The sequence below is a fragment of the Pristis pectinata genome, chromosome 43, assembly GCF_009764475.1.
Source record: "Pristis pectinata isolate sPriPec2 chromosome 43, sPriPec2.1.pri, whole genome shotgun sequence".
NCBI classification, from domain to species: domain Eukaryota; kingdom Metazoa; phylum Chordata; class Chondrichthyes; order Rhinopristiformes; family Pristidae; genus Pristis; species Pristis pectinata.
Window position 1 is genome coordinate 2,571,920 of NC_067446.1, and position 20,123 is coordinate 2,592,042.

At 48.7% G+C, this 20,123-nt stretch overlaps 1 protein-coding gene across 2 annotated transcripts in view; it reads left to right on the forward strand.

The window, feature by feature from the left end:
- Nucleotides 1–20,123, forward strand: part of LOC127566622 (synaptonemal complex central element protein 1-like) — a 39,274-nt gene that overhangs the window by 3,405 nt on the left and 15,746 nt on the right. For both annotated transcript variants that reach the window (XM_052009125.1, XM_052009124.1), the window contains exons 3-6: nucleotides 623–682; nucleotides 3,884–3,958; nucleotides 7,353–7,400; nucleotides 19,964–20,018. In XM_052009125.1, the coding sequence (XP_051865085.1) occupies nucleotides 623–682; nucleotides 3,884–3,958; nucleotides 7,353–7,400; nucleotides 19,964–20,018 (238 nt within the window). The remainder of the gene's footprint in view (nucleotides 1–622; nucleotides 683–3,883; nucleotides 3,959–7,352; nucleotides 7,401–19,963; nucleotides 20,019–20,123) is intronic.

The following is a 20,123-nucleotide window of genomic DNA, read 5'->3' on the forward strand; positions in this document are numbered from 1 at the left end:
CATGGTGTTCCCTCCTCACTGCTCTTCCCACAGCGCAGCGCTCCCTCAGCACTGTCCCTCCCACGTTATAGTGCTCTCTTGGCACCTCCAACAATGCAGCAGTCACTCAGTACTGACACCATCAGAGCATTCTTCCTGTTCTGGCACTGCCCCCTCACCGCCACTGCCTTTCCAAGGTGCAATTCTCCTTCAATTACCATCTGGCCAGCTGCTTTTGAGCCTGGTCTGGGCCTTGAACCCCCAACCTGTAACCTAGGCAAACCTGAGACTCAGCCACAGAAGAAATGTCAGCAGGTTCAGCGGCTAACTGGTGCTGAGGGATGATTTTGGAGTGAAATGTGCATTGACTGCAGAATCTGTATAACGCTACGACTCTAATCAGAGGCTGCAGTTGATGTTCAAAACCTGGGAGGACATTATACTTTGTGTTCATTAAAATACAGCAAGCATGGACTGGTTGGGCTGAAGGGCCTGTATCCGTGCTGTATTGCTCTACAAGTATAAATTTCTAGCAATTATTCTCCTATTCCCGGGTGTGCCTGGTTTATAAGGAAGTGATTGCAATTCCCATATTCTGTGTGGAGTCCTGTTTGCGATTAACATCAAATCAATTGTGTTTCAGAGAGGAAAGTGGAACCAGAAATTGAAGAAATTGTGAAAAAAATCAAGATCTTAATTGAAGGTAACACCTATCATAAACCCCTTTTACAAACCAAAGACCTATAGAACAAATGCAGATGCTGAAAATCCAAAAATAAAAATGCAAAATGCTAGAAAGGTACATCAGGAAAGTCAGCATCTGCGGAGAGAGGGAAACAAAATGAAGCAGAATCAGATTTATTATCACTGACTTGTAAGACGTGAAATTTGTTGCTTTGCAGCAGCAGTGCACTGCAAAGGCATAAAATTACTAAAAATTACAAACATAAATATTGCAAAAAGAAGGAACAACGAGGCAGTGTTCATGAGTTCATGGACCATTCAGAAATCTGATGGCAGAGGGGAAGAAGCTGTTCCTGAATCGTTGAGTGTGGGTCTTCAGGCTCCTGTACCTCCTCCCTGATGGTAGTAACAAGAAGAGGGCATGTCCCGGGTGGTGAGGGTCCTTAATGATGGATGCCGCCTTCTTAAGGCGCCGCTTCTTGAAGATGTCCTCGATGGCGGGGAGGATTGTGCCTGTGGTGGAGCTGGCTGAGTCTACAACCCTCTGCAGCCTCTTGTGATCCTGTGCATTGGAGCCTCCATACCAGGCGGTGATGCAACCAGTCAGAATGCTCTCCACTGTACATCTATAGCCTTTGGTGACATACAGAATCACCTCAAACTCCTAATGAAGAAGAGCCACTGGGTTGCCTTCTTTGTAATTGATATTAAAATTGATACTTAAAAATCTGCAGATGCTGAAAACATGAAATAAAAAGAGAAAATACTATGAATACTCAGCCGGTCAGGCAGCATCTGCAGAGAGAGAGAGAATTAATGTTAAAAACATTTTAAAAAGCTGCAGATGCTGAAAACCTGAAATTGAAAAAAAACTAGAAATACTCAGCAGGTCAGGCAGCATCTGCAGAGAGAGAGAAACAGAATTAATGTTTTAGGTTGAAGACTCCATACTGAATTCTGATGGTTCTTTGACCTGAAATGTTAATTACATTTCTCCCTGCACAGAAACTGCCTAACCTGCTGAGTATTTCACAAGACAAGGGAGCAGAAGTAGGCCATTCGGCCCATTGAATCTGCTCCAAGGAAAAGGGGGAAAAAATGAGAAATTGGTGGGGGGGGTGCGGTGGAGAAAAAAAAACACTATTCTAATCCCAGTTTCCGGCCTTATCCCCATATTCCTTGATACCCCGACTATTTAGATATCTATCTACCTTAAACGCCTCCAATGATCTGGCCTCCACTGCTGTACCTGGCAAGGAATTCCACAAATTCACCACCCTCTGGCTAAAGAAATTTCTCCTCATCTCTGTTTTAAACCTGTATCCTCTAATTCTAAGACTGTGCCTTCTGGTCCTGGACTCACCCACCAAGGGAAACAGCTTAGCCACATCTAGTCTGTCCAGTCCTTTCAACATTTTAAATGTCTCTGTGAGGTCCCCTCTCATTCTTATGTACTCCGGTGAGTACGGTCCAAGAGCCAACAAATGCTCATCATAAGTAAGCCCTTCCATTCTGGGAATCATCCTCGTAAATCTCCTCTGAACCCTCTCCAACATCAGCACATCACTATACCTCACTATTTCCAACATTTTCTACTTTTTTTTTGGGCCAAAGACATTTCATTAGTTCAGATCCCCTGCTAGGCATAGCCACCTGTTTGTCCAGCCCGTCTCATCAAGGGATGGCGATGGGAGCTATGAGATGCTGACGCGGGAAGCCGAGGCATTAACTCTGCTTCCCTCTGCGTGGTCGCTGCCCTGATCTACTGAGTGCCAACCAGCAAGTTCTGTGTCTCCTTTTGCCCGTCTCCAGCTAGCTTTCAATTTGCCGCTGTGCTGTTTCAGCCTGGCCAGGGGTTGGTGGGGAGGAGCAGCGTCAGGGTGGGGAAATGGGGGGTCTGGCTCGGAGAGCTTTTTGGCAAAGGGGGCAAAAGTGAAGGAGGAAGGGAAGAACCCCATCACGGGGACAGCAGGTCCACACACACTCAAAATGCCTGTACATAAACACAATGAGGTTTGGTTGAACTGTAAGATGGAAATTCTGGAAGTGATTTGGTTCTGCCTTCATGGAACTTCCCAGTAAAGCTAAGGAAGCAAGAGTCTAATGAAATGAAGAAATTAAAAGAATAAGAATTGGGGCATTGAGTATAAGAGTTGGGATGTTATGTTGCAGTTGTACAAGATATTGGTGAGACCAGACTTGCAGTATTGTGTACGGTTTTGGTCACTCACCCTCGTATAGGAAAAACATCATTATGTTGGAAAGTGTGCAAAGAAGACATGAGAATGTTGCCAGGGCTTGAGGGCCTGAGTTGTAGGGAGAGGTTGGGCAAGCTAGGACTTTATTCGGAGCACAGGAGACTGAGGGGTGACCTTTTAGGGGTGTATAAAATCATGAGGGGCATAGGTAGGGTGAATGTACAGTCTTTTTCCCAGGGGAAGGGAACCAAAAACTAAGAGCGCAATTTAAGGCGAGGGGGGAAAGATTTAAAAGGAACCTGAGGGGCAACTTCTTCAAGAAGAGGGTGGTGCATACATGGAATGAGCTGTGAGAGAAAGTAGTTGAGGCAGTACAGTAATGACGTTTGGTTAAGTATATGGATAGAAAAGGTTTAGAGGGACACAGTCCAAATGCTAGCAAATAGAACTAGGTTAGGTGGGCACTTTGGTTGACATGGACGAATTGGGCTGAAAGGCCTGTTTTTGTGCTGTATTACTCTGACTCTAAGAGCAAAAAAGATGAAATCAAGAGTTTAAAAAAAGACGCTGTGTGTTGATTTCTGGTTCGGACTGAAAAGCTGAAAATCCCACCTCCCTTCCAAACCAGTCACCAGCATTTAAAGCACCTGTATGAAACTAATTTGTTACAGCAGCCCCAGGCACCAAATTGATCCAGCCATTGGTCAGCACAGTTGCAGCCTCGCACAGGATGCCCGGACGGGAAATCCGGAACTGCCACGGTGCAGGCGGTGTACCCAGGCTGGCAACGAAGCCCGTCGGTGGGCCAGTCTAAGAGAAGTTTTACTCCACTGCTACCTCGTGTTGACGCTGTTAGCTGGGCGAGTTCCATTTCTCAGCAAAGATGCCCCTTGCTTGATAAACACCACCCACCCCCCCCCACTTCTCCCCTGACCCCATCAGACTCGCAAATAAAAAACCCCGCCGCTTCAGCGCTTATTTCTCCCACAAGCCCACTGCTGACAAATGTCAATACATTTCAGAGAAACAAGTGAGCGACGCGGAGCTGAAGAAGTTACAAGCACGCCAGTCTGCAATGGAGAAGGACCTAGATGAGTGTACGTATTCTATTCCCCCTCTGAGATTTGCCCAGAGCATCGTCAGTAAGGAACGTTAGTCGATGTCTTGCCTTCATGTGCAGTCTGATATTTCAGCATGTAGATACAGAGAAAGCGTCAGAGCCAGAGCAAGTGGGCAAGGCACTAAACGAGCACTTGGCATTGGTTTTCACCAAGCAGAAGGACATGGAGGATACTTAGATCAGGGAGGGGTATGCTGATATTCCAGGGCACGTTGATCTCGAGGAGGAGGAGATGGGGCTCTTGAAGAACACTGTTGGATAAGTCCCCATGACCTGAAGGGATCTCTCCCTTGAAAGAGGCAAGAGAGGAGATTGCTGGGGTCTTGACAGAGATGGCCTGGATTAGAGGGCATGAGCAACAGGGTGAGATTGGACAAACCTGGGCTGTTTCCTTTGGAGCTTTGGATACTGAGGGGAGACCTGATAGAGGTTTATAAAACTATGAGAGGCAGGGACAGGGGACACAGCCAGAATCCTTTTCCCAGGGTAGAAATATCGAATACTAGAGGGCATTGCTTTAAGGTGGGGGGGGGGGGAGTTTAAAGGAGTTGTGTGGGGCAAGTTTTTTTTTACACAGAGTGATAGGTGCCTGGAACGGGCTGCAGGGGTGGTAGTGGAGGCAGATGGTAGTGGTGTTCAAGGGGCTTTTAGATAGGCAGGAAATGGAGGGATTATAGACCATGTGCATATAGACCAATGGGTTTAATTTAGACTGGCATCATGGTAGGTACAGACATGGTAGATCGAAGGGCCTGTGTCCTGTACTGTTCTAGGTACGTCATCATCTGCAACTTGCCCAGGACTCCTGGTTGTGCATGGTTCTCTGCCAGGTTCGGGAACAGCTCCAGCAGAATAGAAGGTAGGAGTAGTAGTGGAGGCAGATACAATAGAGGCATTTAAGACACTCTTGGATAGGTACATGAATGTGCAGAGAATGGAGGGATATGGACTTGTGTTGGCAGAAGGGATTAATTTAGTAGGCTTTTAATTACTAGTTTAATTAGTTTAGTACAACGTGGTGGGCCAAAGGGCCTGTTGCTGTGCTGTATTGTTTTAACTAACAGGGTGGATCAGGGGGAACCAGTAGATATTGTATATGTGGCGCTTGGCAAGATACCACAAGGTTGTTACACAAAATTAATGCTCTTAGGGTTGGGCCCTCTTCGGTTTGTCACGGTGAGGTGCCGCTGGGCCCTCAGTTATTCCTAGTTTACATTTGGGATTTGAATGGGAAGGGACAGTGCACCGCGTCCAATGAACGCAGGACTGAGTGGGGAAATGAGGTGCATGGAGGGTAGAGAGGGATGCGGGGTGGGTAAGGAGGTGGCAGATGGAGTGCAATGTGAGGAAGTGGGAGTTAATTTGCTTTGGGAGTCCTCAGTAAATACAGAGAGACTGATTCTTGCTGGTAGGGGAGTTTAGGACAGGGAAGCAGGATAGGGATTTGGCCAGATGAGGAGAAATCGCGATTCTCTGGAATTCTGTCTCAGAGGGACACTGATGCTAATTCAAGGCTGGGATTGCTGGGAAATTGGGAACAACGGTAATCAGGCAGCAAGAACTGGATGATCAGGCATGATTTTATTGAGCAGTTCCCGCCATCCCCCGCCCCGCTTTTATTTATTCTTCTACCAACCCAAGAAAAGAATGTGGTCAATGTGATAATTGTTAATCTTTCGCTGGTGACTGTTAGACACGAGCCCTTTTGGATATAATTCAGTTAAACCCACCCTCGCAAAGATAAGCAACACGGGAAATTGCCACCACATGAGAGTAAGCTAATTTCGGCAAGGTCTCGTAATAGTCAGAACTCAAGTTTAGCTTTTGCAGTTTTGCAGCTTAAGTGAAACCTCGATCACACAGCGTTGTCACTAGTATTTGATGCTCTCTGCACACTGTGCCTAATTAGCTTGGTGTAAGGAAAAAAGGCCTGAGACACTGCAGACGCTGGAGTCTACAGCATAAATAAAACAATTTAGCAGTCGGGCAGCATCTGTGGAGGGAAATGGACAGTCGACGTTTTGGGCCGAGACCCTTCATCTGGACTGGAAGAGTGGAGGGGAGATAGCTGGAGGAGGAGGGGTGGAGCAAGAGCTGGCAAGCAATAGGTGGATCCAGGTGAGGAGGGAGCGATAGGTAGATGGCGGAGGGAAGAGAGAGAGCTGGTATAAAGAGGAGGAGGGGTGGTGCAAGAGGCTGCAGGCGATGGGTAGCTCCAGGTGAGGAGGGGTGAGTGGAAATAGCGACAGAGGCTGGGAGGTGGGGGCAACACAGGGCTGCCTCTGATGGGAGAGGAAGGTGGAGCGTGGAACCGAATAAGGGAGGTGTGGAGGGCAGGTGGGAACAGTAGGGGGAGGGTATTGGTTTATTATTGTCATTTATACTGAGGTACAGTGAAAAACTTGTCTTACATACCGATGGTATGAGTATGTACTGAGTTAGTACAGAGTGTATTGATGTAGTACAGGTAAAAACAGTAACGGTACAGAGTAAAGTGTCACAGCTACAGAGAAAGTGCAGTGCAATAAGGTGCAAGGTCACAACAAGGTAGATGGTGAGGTCAGAGTCCATCTCATCGTATAAGGGAACCGTTCAATAGTCTTATCACAGTGGGGTAGAAGCTGTCCTTGAGTCTGGTGGTACGTGCCCTCAGGCTCCTGTATCTTCTACCCGATGGGGTCTTTGATTATGCTGGCTGCATCACCAAGACAGCGAGAGGTAAAGACAGAGTCCATGGAGGGGAGGCTGGTGTCCGTGATGCGCTGGGCTGTGTCCACAACTCTCTGCGGTTTCTTGCGGTCCTGGGCAGAGCAGTTGCTGTACCAAGCCATGATACATCCAGATAGGATGCTTTCTGTGGTGCATCGGTAAAATTTGATGAGAGTCAAAGGGGACAAACCGAATTTCTTTAGCTTCCTGAGGAAGTAGAGGCACTGGTGAGCTTTCTTGGCCGTGGCATCTACGTGGTTGGACCAGTTGTGTGGCTGATGGGCAGGTGGAGGAAGGGAAGGAAGCAGGGTGATGGGGGGCTGTGGGGTGGGTGTAGGTGGAACTGGGGAGAGAGAAAAGGGACAGAGAGGGGAGCAGGTTACCAGAAGTTGGAATTGATTAGCTTAGTGTAACGAGAAAAGGCAGACTAACAAGTGTGGGTGGCAGGTAGCACGTCTCATAGGCCATTTATGATCGCTCAGCATAAGAACGGGTAGTTCCTTCTGTCCCCTACCCACTCAAGACTAGTGAAATTCGTTTGAAGCTGTGAAACAGCTTAATTGGCAACAGCACGTATGAAAACCCACTGTTCCACCGTTCCTTCCATCTCGGAAATGCCCCGAATATCGCAGTAATGCAACCTTCTCCCCCCTTGTCCGCAGTGAATCACGAGATCTTCTGCCTGGAGGCAACCTGCAACAAGAAAGAAGGTACGAGATCGGTCAGTGCGTTAGGAGCTTGATGAGCGCGGTGGCTTCCAATGTCCTCACCCAATGCGGAAAAAGCCCCGTCCCTTTCCACCCACAGAAACGCCATGTACAACTGGCCGATGTTATTGCTTAGAGTGACCCAGAGATGTTCTTCTCAGCGGGCAGTCCTTAAGGCTCAAGGATGACTTCTGAGGTGACCGATGAGGCCAAAAGGAGAAACCCGCAGACTCTCCCATGAATGGGGAAGGCGGTTGCTCACAGTGTGAACGGATGGGTAGCTTGTGAGGCCGTCGGCTTAACACGGGGCCTCTGCGCGCTCCCGATGCACGGCCTCGAGGTTCTCTATCCCATCCTGGATGCACCTCTTTGAGCCGTTGTAGGCCAGAGATTCCCAGCCGGGAATGTTGCATTTCTTCAAGGAAGGCTTTGAGCACATCTTCGAACCTCCTCCCCTGTCCACTCGGTGACCTCTTCCCATGACTGAGCTGGGAATAGAGCTTCAGGAGTCTAGCGTCAAGCATGCAAGCCCAAGGGAGTTGACTGAGTGTAACAAGGGCCTTGGTACAGGGGTGGTTGAGTTGGGGAAAGACACTGAGGCAACAAGCAATCAGGAACTCAGCGGGTCGAGCAGCATCTGTGGGAGTGGGGGGGGAGGAACTGCTGACGTTCTGGGTCTGACATCGGTGTTGAAGCAGGGTTTTGACCCAAAACGTCAATTCCTTCCTCCCCACAGACGCTGCTCGACCCACTGAGCTCCTTCAGCTGCTCCGGATTCCAGTGTCTGCAGTCTCTCGTGTATCTGACTCATAGCAGTTGGCTTGTAATGAAATCAGAGGATTTTGTGGTGGTATATCTCAAGCCTTGATATCCTGCTATATCTCAGAAGCACGCAGGAGGGCAGGAATCACCACTGCCTGGTAGACCGTGGGTTTGGTGTCTCTTAATTTCAGAGCTCCATGCAGCTCTGGCACTAGGCAGTAGTGCAGCTGGATCACAGCTTCCTTCCAACCCAACACCCTCTCCTCCTGTGACTTTCCTCGTCTGTCATCCCTCCCTCCCGCCCGCCCCACCCCTCTCCCTCACCTGCCCATCCCCCTCCCCGGCCTCCTCCCGAACCTCCACTCCTCAGGCCTTCACCTCTCTGGCCCAGAGCTCCTGCCTTTCCTTCTCAGGCCTCCCCTCCCTCGCCCTTTGTCCTCCCTCACTCGGCTCACCCGGTTCCTCGCTCCTCCACTCTGTTGAGGGGCAGCACGGAGGTGCAACTAAGTGCGGCCGCTGCCTCGCTGTGCAAGTGACCCAGGTTCGGTCTCCACCTCCGGTACTTGGTGGGTGTGTGTGCATAGAGTCTGCACATTCTCCCTGTGACCGCCTGGGTTCCCTCCCCCCCCCCCAGGGTGCTCCGGTCCCCTCCCACATCCCAGCGACGTGCGGGTCGATGGGTTAATCGGCCACTGTAAATTGCCTCCGGTGTATAGGGGAGTGGTAGAATCCGGGGGGAGTTGATGGGAATGTGGAGAAAACAAAAAAGGATTAAAGTGTAAATGGGTAGTTGATGATCGGCATGAACTCAGGGTGTGCCTCAGGGATCGGTGCTGGGACCATTGTTGTTTGTTGTCTATATCAATGATCTAGATGATAATGTGGTAAACTGGGTCAGCAAGTTTGCTGATAACGCTAAGATTGGAGGTGTAGTGGACAGCGAGGAAGGCTTTCAAAGCTTGCAGAGGGATCTGGACCAATTGGAAAAATGGGCCAGAAAATGGCAGATGGAATTGAATGCAGACAAGTGAGGTGCTGCATTTTGGAAGGACAAATCAAGGGAGGACATACACAGTAAATGGTAGGGCACTGAGGAGTGCGGAGGAACAAAGGGATCTGGGAATTCAGATACATAATTCCCTGAAAGTGCCGTCACAGGTAGACAGGGTTGTAAAGAAGGCTCTTGGCAACCTGTATTGAGTTGGAGTTGGGATGTTATGGTGAGGTTGTATAAGTTATTGGTGAGGCCAAATTTGGAGTATTGTGCGCAGTTCTGGTCACCTAACTATAGGAAGGATGTCAGTAAGATTGAAAGAGTGTGGAGAAGATTCACTAGAATGTTGCCGGGTGTTCAGGAGTTGAGTTACAGGGAAAGATTGAACACGTTAGGACTTTATTCCTTGGAGTGTAGAAGAATGAGGGGAGATTTGATAGAGGTTTACAAAATTATGAGGGGTATAGACAGAGTAAATGTGAGTAGGCTCTTTCCACCTAGATTAGGAGAGATAAGTACGAGAGGACATGGCTTTAGGATGAAAGGGGAAAGGTTTAGGGGGAACATCTTCACTCAGAGAGTGGTGGGAGTGTGGAACAGGCTGCCATCTGACGTGGTAAATGCAGGCTCACTCTTAAGTTTTAAGAATAAATTGGATAGCTACATGGATGGGAGAGGTCTGGAGGGTTATGGACTGGGTGCAGGTCAATAGGACTAGCAGAATAACGTTTCGGCACAGACTAGAAGGGCCGAATGGCCTGTTTTCTGTGCTGTAGTGTTCTATGGATGGGCTGAATGGCCTGTCTGACTGCTGCATCTCTCCATGGTGCATTCCTTCTCTTTGAGAGAGAGAGCAGGTTGCGGGGAAGTAAGTGGGTGAATAGGACTCTGCAAGAATCATCAAAACATGAAAAATATAATAATACTACAAACGTCCAGATGAGGTTATATAGCTGATGAGTTCATAGAGTGTTTTCCGGTTAGTTTATTGGAACAGCACATTCTGGAGCCAAGCAGGATACATTAGACCCGGCATTGTGCAATGCAATAGGATTAATTAAATGACCTCTTTGTGAAGAATCCCCAAGGTAGCAACAGTCATAATAAAGTTGAATGTTACAGTCAGCTTAAGGGAGAGGTGGGTCCAAGACCAGGGGAGTTATGAGGATATATAACAGCTAACTAAAGAGAGCTGGCAAACGATGTTACAGGATAGGTCAGTCGAGATGCAGTGATGGACATTTAAGGGCATCTTTCAAAAGACACGGAACGGTTACATTCCAACGAGGAAGAAACATTCCAAGAGGAACACTCATATTTCATGGTTAATCAAACTTAAGGGAAAGTCATATCATTACGCAGAGACAGATTGAACACATCAGGAGGTTGGACAGAATATAAAGCATGACTGAAAGTTTAGTACAGAGAGAAAAGTCAGAGGTAAAGTTAGTCAGAGATTTAAAAACGGTTTCCAAAGAAAAGTTTCTGTTAAAAAAGTAGACAGCATGAGTGGTCGTATAGAAAGTGAGTCTGGGGAATTAATAAAAAAAACAAGGTAAAAAGGTAAGTGAAAATCAAAAAAAAAATTGCAGATGCTGGAATCTAAAATAAAAGCAGATGTCTAAAACACCACTGACGCAGCCTGACCTGTGAGTATTTTCAGCTATTTACGTCTTTGCTCTGTACCATTGCTGCAGAACAACACACTTCATGCCATCTAAGCCAGTGATAATAACTCTTGATTCACTTTCTGTTTTTATTTTAGATTTCCAGCATCTGCAATTTTTTTGTATGATTCTCACTCGTTGAATTCACTGCCACTTCTTCGGGTTAGACATTCCTGGAAGAGAAGTCCTGATGCAGGGTTTTGATGCAGGGTTTCAATCCAAAGTGTGGACAATTTGGACAATTCCACCCCCCACCCCACATGCTGCTTGACCCACTGAGGTCCTCCAGCAGATTGTTTGTTGCTCCAGATTCCAGCATCTGAAGTCTCTTGTGTCTCTCTGAAAAGGTTCTACTCTGCTCTCTGTCCGTCTCTCTCGCCTTGTCCACCCTCAGAGGCTTCTCTTTCCCTTCTTATCCTTGATAAGGCACTGACCAAAACCCACTTCCACAGCCTGACAACGGCTCTTTAACCTGAAACGTCAGCTGTGTTTCTCTTCCCACAGATGTAACCTGACCTGCTGGTTATTCCCGGCATTTTCTGGAGCAACTCGCAAAATGCTGGAGGAACTCAGTGGGTCAGGCAGCATCTACAGAGGGAAACGGGCAGTCGACGTTCCGGGTTGAGACCCTCCATTGGGACTGGAAAGAAAGAGGGAAGATAGCCAGTATAAAAAGGTGGGGGAAGGGGGTGGAACAAGAGCCAGCAAGTGATGAGAGAGGGCAGATGGGCATTTTCTGCTTTTACTCAAGATTTCCAGCAGCTGCAGTTCTTTTTAACTTGAACTTATTTTCCATCAGTCTTCATATGGGGAATGCTAGTAATATCCCAGTACATTGAGTTATACAGTCATACAGCACGGAAACAGGCCCTTCAACCCAACTGGTCCATGCTGACCAAGATGCCCATCCAAGCTCGTCCCATTTGCCAGAAACCGCAGAGAGTTGTGGACGCAGCTCAGCACATCATGGAGACCAGCCTCCCCTCCGTGGACACTGTCTACACTTCTCACTGCTTCGGGAAAGCAGCCGACATAATCAAAGACCCCACCCACGCCAGACATTCTCTCTTTTCTCCCCCCCCCCACCCCCCCATTGAGCAGATGAAACAAAAACCTGAAAACGCACACCACCAGGCTCAAGAGCAGCTTCTGCCCCGCTGTTATAAGACTATTGACCAGACCGCTAATCAAACTGGGAGTTGGAAGGGAGGGAAGAACTCGACTGGGGGATTACAGTCAACTGCTAAGTGGTACTGAGTAAATTGTTGGAACTGTGGTGCTGAGACAATCTTAGGATCTGAAGAGAAGCAGCGAGTCAGATGGCACAACAGTTTTAATTTTCTGAAATGCCCTTGATTCGCGGAAGCTTAACAAATGTAACTCCTTTATTCTAAAAGAAAGAGAGCAGGAAACCACAGGCCAGTCAGTTTAACATTTGCCACAGGGGAAGAATGTTAGAAATGCTTGTAATGTTAGAGTACCTGGAATGGGCATGTTCTCTAATGAGGAAAGGTTGGACAAATCAGGATCACTGGAGCTCAGAAGAGTGAGAGGGGACGACTGAAACATGTACAAATCCTGAGGGGTCTTGACAGGGTGAACGTGAAGAAGATGTTTCCCCCTGTGACAGAATGCAGAACTAGGGGTGACGCTTTTAAGATGGAGATGAGATGCATTCTTCTTCCTCTAAGGTTCGTTAACTCCCTTCCTCAAAGCGTGGTGGAAGCAGAGTCTTTGAATATTTTAAAGTCAGAGATAGACACATTTTAAAGAAGCAAGGTTACTGTGAATGGATGAGTGTCTGCAGTTGAGGTTACATTCAGACTAGCATTCAGAACATGCGGGCTGATCTTGACTGTAGTATCGACTGCAGATTCCCATCTGCTTAAACAGCAGAGCAGGCTGTAGCTGAATGGTCTATGCCGGCCCCTAATTTGTGTTTGTATATCCTGGTCTGGAAAATGTCACCTCAAACAGTGCAGTGCTCTTCGGTGTTTTCCACTGGGGCACTCCCTCCTCACCACCCCTCCCGCAGCGCAACACTCCCTCCTCACCGCCCCTCCCACAGTGCAGTGCTCCCTCCTCACCGCCCCTCCCACAGCACAGCGCTCCCTCCTCCCCGCCCCTCCCTTAGTGCGGCACTCCCTCCTCACTGCCCCCCCCTCCCTGTAGTGCAGCACTCCTCTACCTGTAGTTCAACACTCCATTGGCACTAACCATCCCATAACATGGCACTCCCTTGGCACACTTATTTTCCCAGACATTGCAACGTATGAGGTCTTGTGCCAATTAACGACACCGGCCTTTCCCTGCCAGTACTTGCTTATCCAGTGTCATTGAGCAAAGTTGTTTTATTTCCTGTTCTCGGTCTTTCCCCCAGCTGGGGCAGGGCACTGTCCCTTCTACTGGAGCAGACCCACGCGATCGAGGACGGCTTGGTTCCGTTCCAGTCCTGTGCTTGATGAGGCCAAAGGGAAACCTGCAGACTCTCCCATAGCTGGGTCAGGAGGTGCCCTGCAGGGTGGATGGTTTGCATTCAGGACTGGCATTTGTATTCAAACCTTCCCTAACTCAACTCCAATGTTTTGGGTTTGTGCCTGCCTCTAATCAGATAGTTTAGTCTTACTTCCTCCATCCTCCCCTGGAATCCACGGACCTCTCTGAGCTGGCACATCCTGTCCCACTGTGACCAAACCAGTATGACTACCTGTTTGCAGGCGCACGTGCCCTGCGGCTGATCTCAGCTAAGCTGCAAACAGTGTCTCAGAGTGAGGCGGAGGTCAGGTGCTATTGGTCAAATCGGCAGGGCCCTTCACCGCCTGATGGACAGCCACGCAGTGTGACCCATTCCCCACTCACGGTTCAGAAGATGACTGAACGCACCGTTCAGCCGAGAAACTGGATTTCACCCCATCTCTAAGTAAAGCACTTGCGGTGCCGACAGCTGATTGAAGTTCCCTCCCTTGCAGAAATTTGGATAAGAAGCAATGTTTAAAAATAATGCTTTGACGTGTTTGCAAATGGATTAAAATGGGACTTGTGCAATTCCCCTCGGGAGCAGCTTAAAATGCGCACACCTGAAAGGGAACGCGCCCTGCAGAAGCATCAGAACAGCAGCTGTGGAGGTGAGGGAACAGACAGGAGGTTGCACTGGGCAGGTGGGGGGAGGACCTGGCCCCAGTTATGGCCCATGCTGTGAGGCGTGGGCTGGTCGAGAGACCGGTGATCGCAGCGTGCACTTCCGAAGTTGCTGAGAAATCGAAGATTCTGAGGTCGTGCCGGTTGGTTCAAGAACTGAAGGGTTGAAGGGAAGTCGCTGCTCCTGAACCCAGTGGTGTGGGACTTCAGGCTTCTGTACCTCCTGCCTGATGGGAGCTGTGAACAAAGGGAGAAGACCAGGTGTGGCAATGACTGGGGGTGTGGATCACCTAATAACACGAGACCTCCAGTCCCAGTAACATCCTTGTGTATCTTTTCTGCACCCTCTTCAGCTTAATGACATCCTTCATACAGCTGGGCGTGTTCATACCATTGGGTTGTAGGCAAGCTACCCGAGCAGAACGTCAACTGTCCATTTCCCTCCACAGATGCTGCCTGACCCGCTGAGTTCCTCCAGCATCTCTCCACGACTCCCTGGTTCACTCCTCCCCCCGCCCCCCCCCGGGAACTTTCCACTGCCCCCACCATAAGTGCAACACCTACCCCTACACCACCTCCATCCAGAGACCCAAACAGTCCTTTCAGGTGACACAGAGATTCACTTGCACCTCTCTTAATATCATCTACTGCGTTCGGTGCTCCAAGTGTGGCCTCCTCTACATTGGTGAGCCCAAATGCAGACGAGGTGACCGTTTCGCAGAACACCTGTGCTCTGTCCATGACCACAACCTGCATCTCCCCGTCACCGGTCACTTCAACTCCCCCTCCCACCCCATCACTGATACGTCAGTCCTCGGCCTCCTCCACTGCCGGGACAATTCCAAGCGCAAACTGGAGGAACGGCACCTCGTTTTCCATCTTGGAACCTTGCAGCCTGACGGCATGAACGTTGAATTCTCCCACTTTAGGTAATCCCGGAGCCCCCTTCCCCACAACCTCCCCCTCTCTTCTTCCCTTTCCCAGCCTTTTCCCCCCTCTCTCCTTACCTTAGACCCATCCCCCAGTGGATCTGCTCTCCCCTCCCCCGCACCTGCCCATCATTATCTCTTACCTGCATCTACCTGTCACCACCCTGTGCCCACCCCGCCTCCCCTCTTTTGTCCACCTCTCACTGCTCTGCTTTTCCCTCCTATATCTTGGGCTTCCCCTTTCCCTATCTTCAGTCCTGAAGAAGGGTCCTGACCCGAAGTGTTGACCGCTGCTTTTCTCCACAGATGCTGCCTGGACCTGCTGAGTTCCTCCGGCATCACAGTGTTTTTCATCCGGATTCTGCAGTCCTTTATTTCTCTTCTTCAGCATCTTGTGTGTTGCTCCAGGTTCCAGCATCTGCAGTTCCTTCATAGAATCATAGAACAGTACAGCACAATACAGGCCCACGATGTTGTGCCAACCTTTAAACCTCACCTAAGACTATCTAACCCCTTCCTCCCACATATCCCTCTATTTTAAATTCCTCCATATGCTTATTTAACAATCTCTTGAATTTGACCAATGTACCTGCCTCCACCACCGCCCCAGGCAGCACATTCCATGCCCCACCACTCTCTGGGTGATAAACCTTCCTCTGATATCTCCCTTGAACTTCCCACCCATGACTTTAAAGCCATGTCCTCTTGTATTGAGCATTGGTGCCCTGGGAAGGAGGTGCTGGCTGTCCACTCTATTTATTCCTCTTAATATTTTGTACACCTCTATCATGTCTCCCCTCATCCTCCTCCTCTCCAGAGAGTAAAGCCCTAACTTCCCTAGTCTCTCCTCATAATGCACACTCTCTAAACCAGGCAGCATCCTGGTAAATCTCCTCTGCACCCTTTCCAACGCTTCCACATCCTTCCTATAATGAGGTGACCAGAACTGGACGCAGTACTCCAAGTGTGGTCTGACCAGAGTTTTCTAGAGCTGCATCATTACCTCGCGGCTCTTAAGCTCGATCCCTCGACTTATGAAAGCTAACATCCCATAAGCTTTCTTAACTACCCTATCCACCTGTGAGGCAACAATCTCTTGAATGACCCGACCGGGGTAATGTCACTTAGAGGGGAAATCATCACTTGAATGACCAAAGCAGGGTAATGTCAACTAGGATTTGCACATGAAAAGCAGCCACTGATGGATCTGACGTCTATAACTCATTATACACCCTGCGGTACACTAAAGAAGAGCCTGCTCTTTGATCGCTGGATAATGTGAAGCATTTTAAAGCCAAGTGACGTGCATTTAGAAGCACAGATCCCTACAACACAGCAATCACCCTCCATGAAATTATGGGAGGCCCAGATAGGAATTCTCTGGCCAGAGAGGTTGACAGCTGGTGGGGTCCATGGGGGGCATAGATTCGAAGTAGAAGGATTAGAAGGGAGTTCAGGAGATTCTTTCCCTCGAGGTGTGGAGGTGGTCTGGAACTCACTGTCTGAGAGCCATAGAGGCAGAAACCCACATCATAAATTAAAATTGGCAAATCAGTTTATTATGGTCACATGCACCGAGGTGCAATGATGAACTGTTTTGCATGCCATCCATACAGATCATTTCATCGTGTCAGTGCATCGAGGTAGTACAAGGTAAAACAATAACAATGCAGAATAAAGTGTAACAGCTACAGAGAAAGTGCAGTGCAGGCAGACAATAAGGTGCAAGGTCATAACGAGGTAGACTGTGAGGTCAAGAGTCCATCTTATCGTACTAGGGGACCGTTCCATGGTCTGAAAACAGCGGGATAGAAACTCCTTGAGCCCGGTGGTATGTGATTTCAGGCTTCTGTATCTTCTGCCCAATGGGAGGGCGGAGAAGAGAGAATGTCTGGGGTGGATGGGGTCTTTAATTATGTCGGCTGCTTTCCCGAGGCAGCGAGAAGTGTAGACAGAGCCCAGGGAGGGGGAGGCTGGTTTCCATGATGCGCTGGGCTGTGTCCACAACTCTCTGCGGTTTCTTGCAGTCATGGGCAGAGCAGTTGCCGTACCGAGCATGATGCACCCAGATAAGATGCTTTCTGTAGTGCATCGATAAAAATCGGTGAAAGTCAAAGGGAACATGCCAAATTTCTTTATCCTCCTGAGGAAGTAGAGGCGCTGATGTGCTATCATATGTATCATATATCAGTGCCTGGATCAATGCCATGGACTGTGAGCTGGCATGTGAGATTAGTCCTCTCCTTCACTCCATCACAGCATGCACAGGCACATCAGGCCCAACAACTTTTTGTGCCATAAACCTCTGACTCGAGAACGACAGTAAAACACCAACAATCTGGCACATTTAGGACTTTGGTGGTGCCAGTTTAGCAGATTTCCCAGACTATTGGCAGATAGAATTGAACTCGAACAAATTCTTGCTTCAGATTGGTTTATTATTGTCACTTGCACCGAGGTACAGTGAAAAACTTTGTTCTGCATGCCATCCATACAGATCATTTCATCACATCAGTACATCAAGATAGTGCTCTGCTCAAGGCCACAGGAAACTGCAAAGGGTTGTGGACACAGCTCAGCACAACCTCTCCTCCACAGACTCTGTCTATACTTCTCTTGTGTCTCCATGCCTGCATTAGGACCCTATCCATCTGTGCTTTGCCTGTTCATGTGTCTGTCTAAATACCTCTTAAATGTAGTAATTATTTCTGATCCTGTCATGTTCTCTGGCAGCATGTTCCAGATATCAATCACTCTCTGATCCCCCTTAAATCTTCTTCTTCTCATCTCAAACCTATGCCCTCTTGTTTTTGAATAGGAGATGTTTGGCCACAACTTCTCCAGCTGTCCTGGCCTGTGTCCCACAATCACCTACCAGGAACATACATTTACCTGCAGATTGAGGTGCTTGTTGGCTGCCTTGAGTAACAACAGAGAAGAGAGCATTAACTCGTTGGTATTAACTGGCTGCGGGAGCCTCTGGCAAGGCCACCATTTATTGCCTGACCGAGTGGCTTTCTGGGCATTTCAGGGGTCAGGGATGCATCACAGCTTGGTATGGCAACTGCCCTGCGCAAGAAAATTGCAGAGAGTTGCGGATGTAGCCCAGTCCATCATGTAAACCAGCCTCCCCCTCCACTGACTACGCGTACACTTCCTACTGCCTCAGGAAGGCAGCCAACATAATGAAGGACCCCTCCCAACCCAATGATTCTCTCTTCTCGCCTCTCCCATCAGGCAGAAGATACAAAAGCCTGAAAGTATGTACCACCGGGCTCAAGGACAGCTTCTACCCCACTGTTATAAAACCCTTGAACAGACCTCTCATATGCTAAAAGATGAACTTTTAGTTTGTTAGCATGAGCTATAAGGAGAGCTTGGACAAATTGGGGTTATTTTCTCTGGAGCGGCAGAGGCTGTGAGGAGACCTGATAGCAGTTTATAAAATTATGAGAGGCACAGATAGTGTAGACAGCCTGTATCTTATTCCCCAGGGTTGAAATGTCTAATACTGGAAGGCATGCATTTAAGGTGTGAAGGGGAAAGTTCAAAGGAGATGAGTGGAGCAAGTTTTTACACAGGGAGCGGTGGGTGCCTGGAATGCACTGCCAGGGGTGGGGGTGGAGGCAAGATATGATAGAGGCATTTAAGAGGCCCTTAGAAAGGCACATGAATGTGCAGAGAATGGAGGGAGATGGACGTTGTGTAGGCAGAAGGGATTAGGTGTCATTAGTTTAACAAGTTTAGCACAACATGGTGGGCTGAAGGGCCTGTTCCTGTGCTGTACTATTCTATGTTCTAACTTTTGATCTCCCAATCTACTTCATCATGGCCCTTGCACTTTATTTGTCTGCCTGCACTGCACTTTCCCTGTAACTGTAACGCTATATTCTGCATTCTGTTCGCCTCTTGTACTATCTCAATGTACTTATGTATGGCATGATCTGCCTGGATGGCATGCAAAACAAAAGCTTTTCACTGTATCGCGACAATAATAAACCAATTCAACCACATTGCTCTGGGTCTGTAGTCAAGTGTAGAAGAAATCAGATTTTTTAATCCCTGAAGGACATTATGGGTTTTCAACACAATCTAGATATTTTTGTTACTGAGACTGGCCTTTTGTTCCAGTGTGAATTCCCCAATAGCAGTGGGTGACGCATAAATCCTCGAGGGCATCAATGGCTTCATCCTGCCTGTCAGCTGGGTCCTTCTTTCCAGCTGAGCCTTGCTCAGTTACAGTCAACAGTCAAAGTGGAGTTTATTGTCCTATACACAAGTAACATTGCACAGGTGCAATGAAAAACTTACTTGCAGCAGCGTCACAGGCACAGAGCATCAGATACACAGCGTTCACAAGAAAAGTATGAATTAAACATAAATTATACAAGAAAGAACACAATGAATACAAAAAAACAGAGTCCACTGTAGTACAAAATGGCCATGGTATCTGTATACTGAGGCAGTGATTAGGGTTGTGCCGGTTGGTTCAAGAACCGAATGGGTGAAGGGAAGTCGCTGTTCCTGAACCTGGTGGTGTGGGACTTCAGGCTTCTGTACCTCCTGCCCGACGGTAGCTGCGAGAAGATGGCACGGCCTGGATGGTGGGGGATCTTTGATGATGGACGTTGCCTTCTTGAGGCAGCACCTCCTGTAGATACTCCTGATGTTGGGGAGGGATGTGCCCGTGATGTATTGGGCTGAGTCCACTACTCTCTGCAGCTTCTTGCATTCCTGCACATTCAGATTGCCGTCCCAGGCGGTGATGCTACCAGTCAGGACACTTCCAATAGTACATCTGTAGAAGTTTGTTCGAGTGCTCGGTGACGTGCCTGACACCCTGCCTTGCCATGACTTGAACACAAAGTCAACGGGTTGGAGAGGCAGCATCCGTGAAATGCTCCAGACCTGGGAATCTCCTCTCGACTTCCCTCCTGCAGCCCCTGGAAAACGGTACCCAGCCGGAACGGCTGGTTCGGGGGGAAGCTGGGTGAGACGGTGGGGGTGAAGGGATGTGGTTACTGAGGACCTCCAGGGAATTAATGCAGACTATTTGACTTCTTTTCCAATGTTCAGCGACCTTGAAGAGGCTGCAGTTTCAGTATGAACAAGGCCAGGCTCAGACTGAGAGGTGAGAGGAGGCAAAATTCCATGGTTTCATTCCTTCTGCATCCCTGCACCCCTCCCCGTAACCCCCTCCAGCCCCTACACCACTCCCTGTCTCTGTGACCCCCTC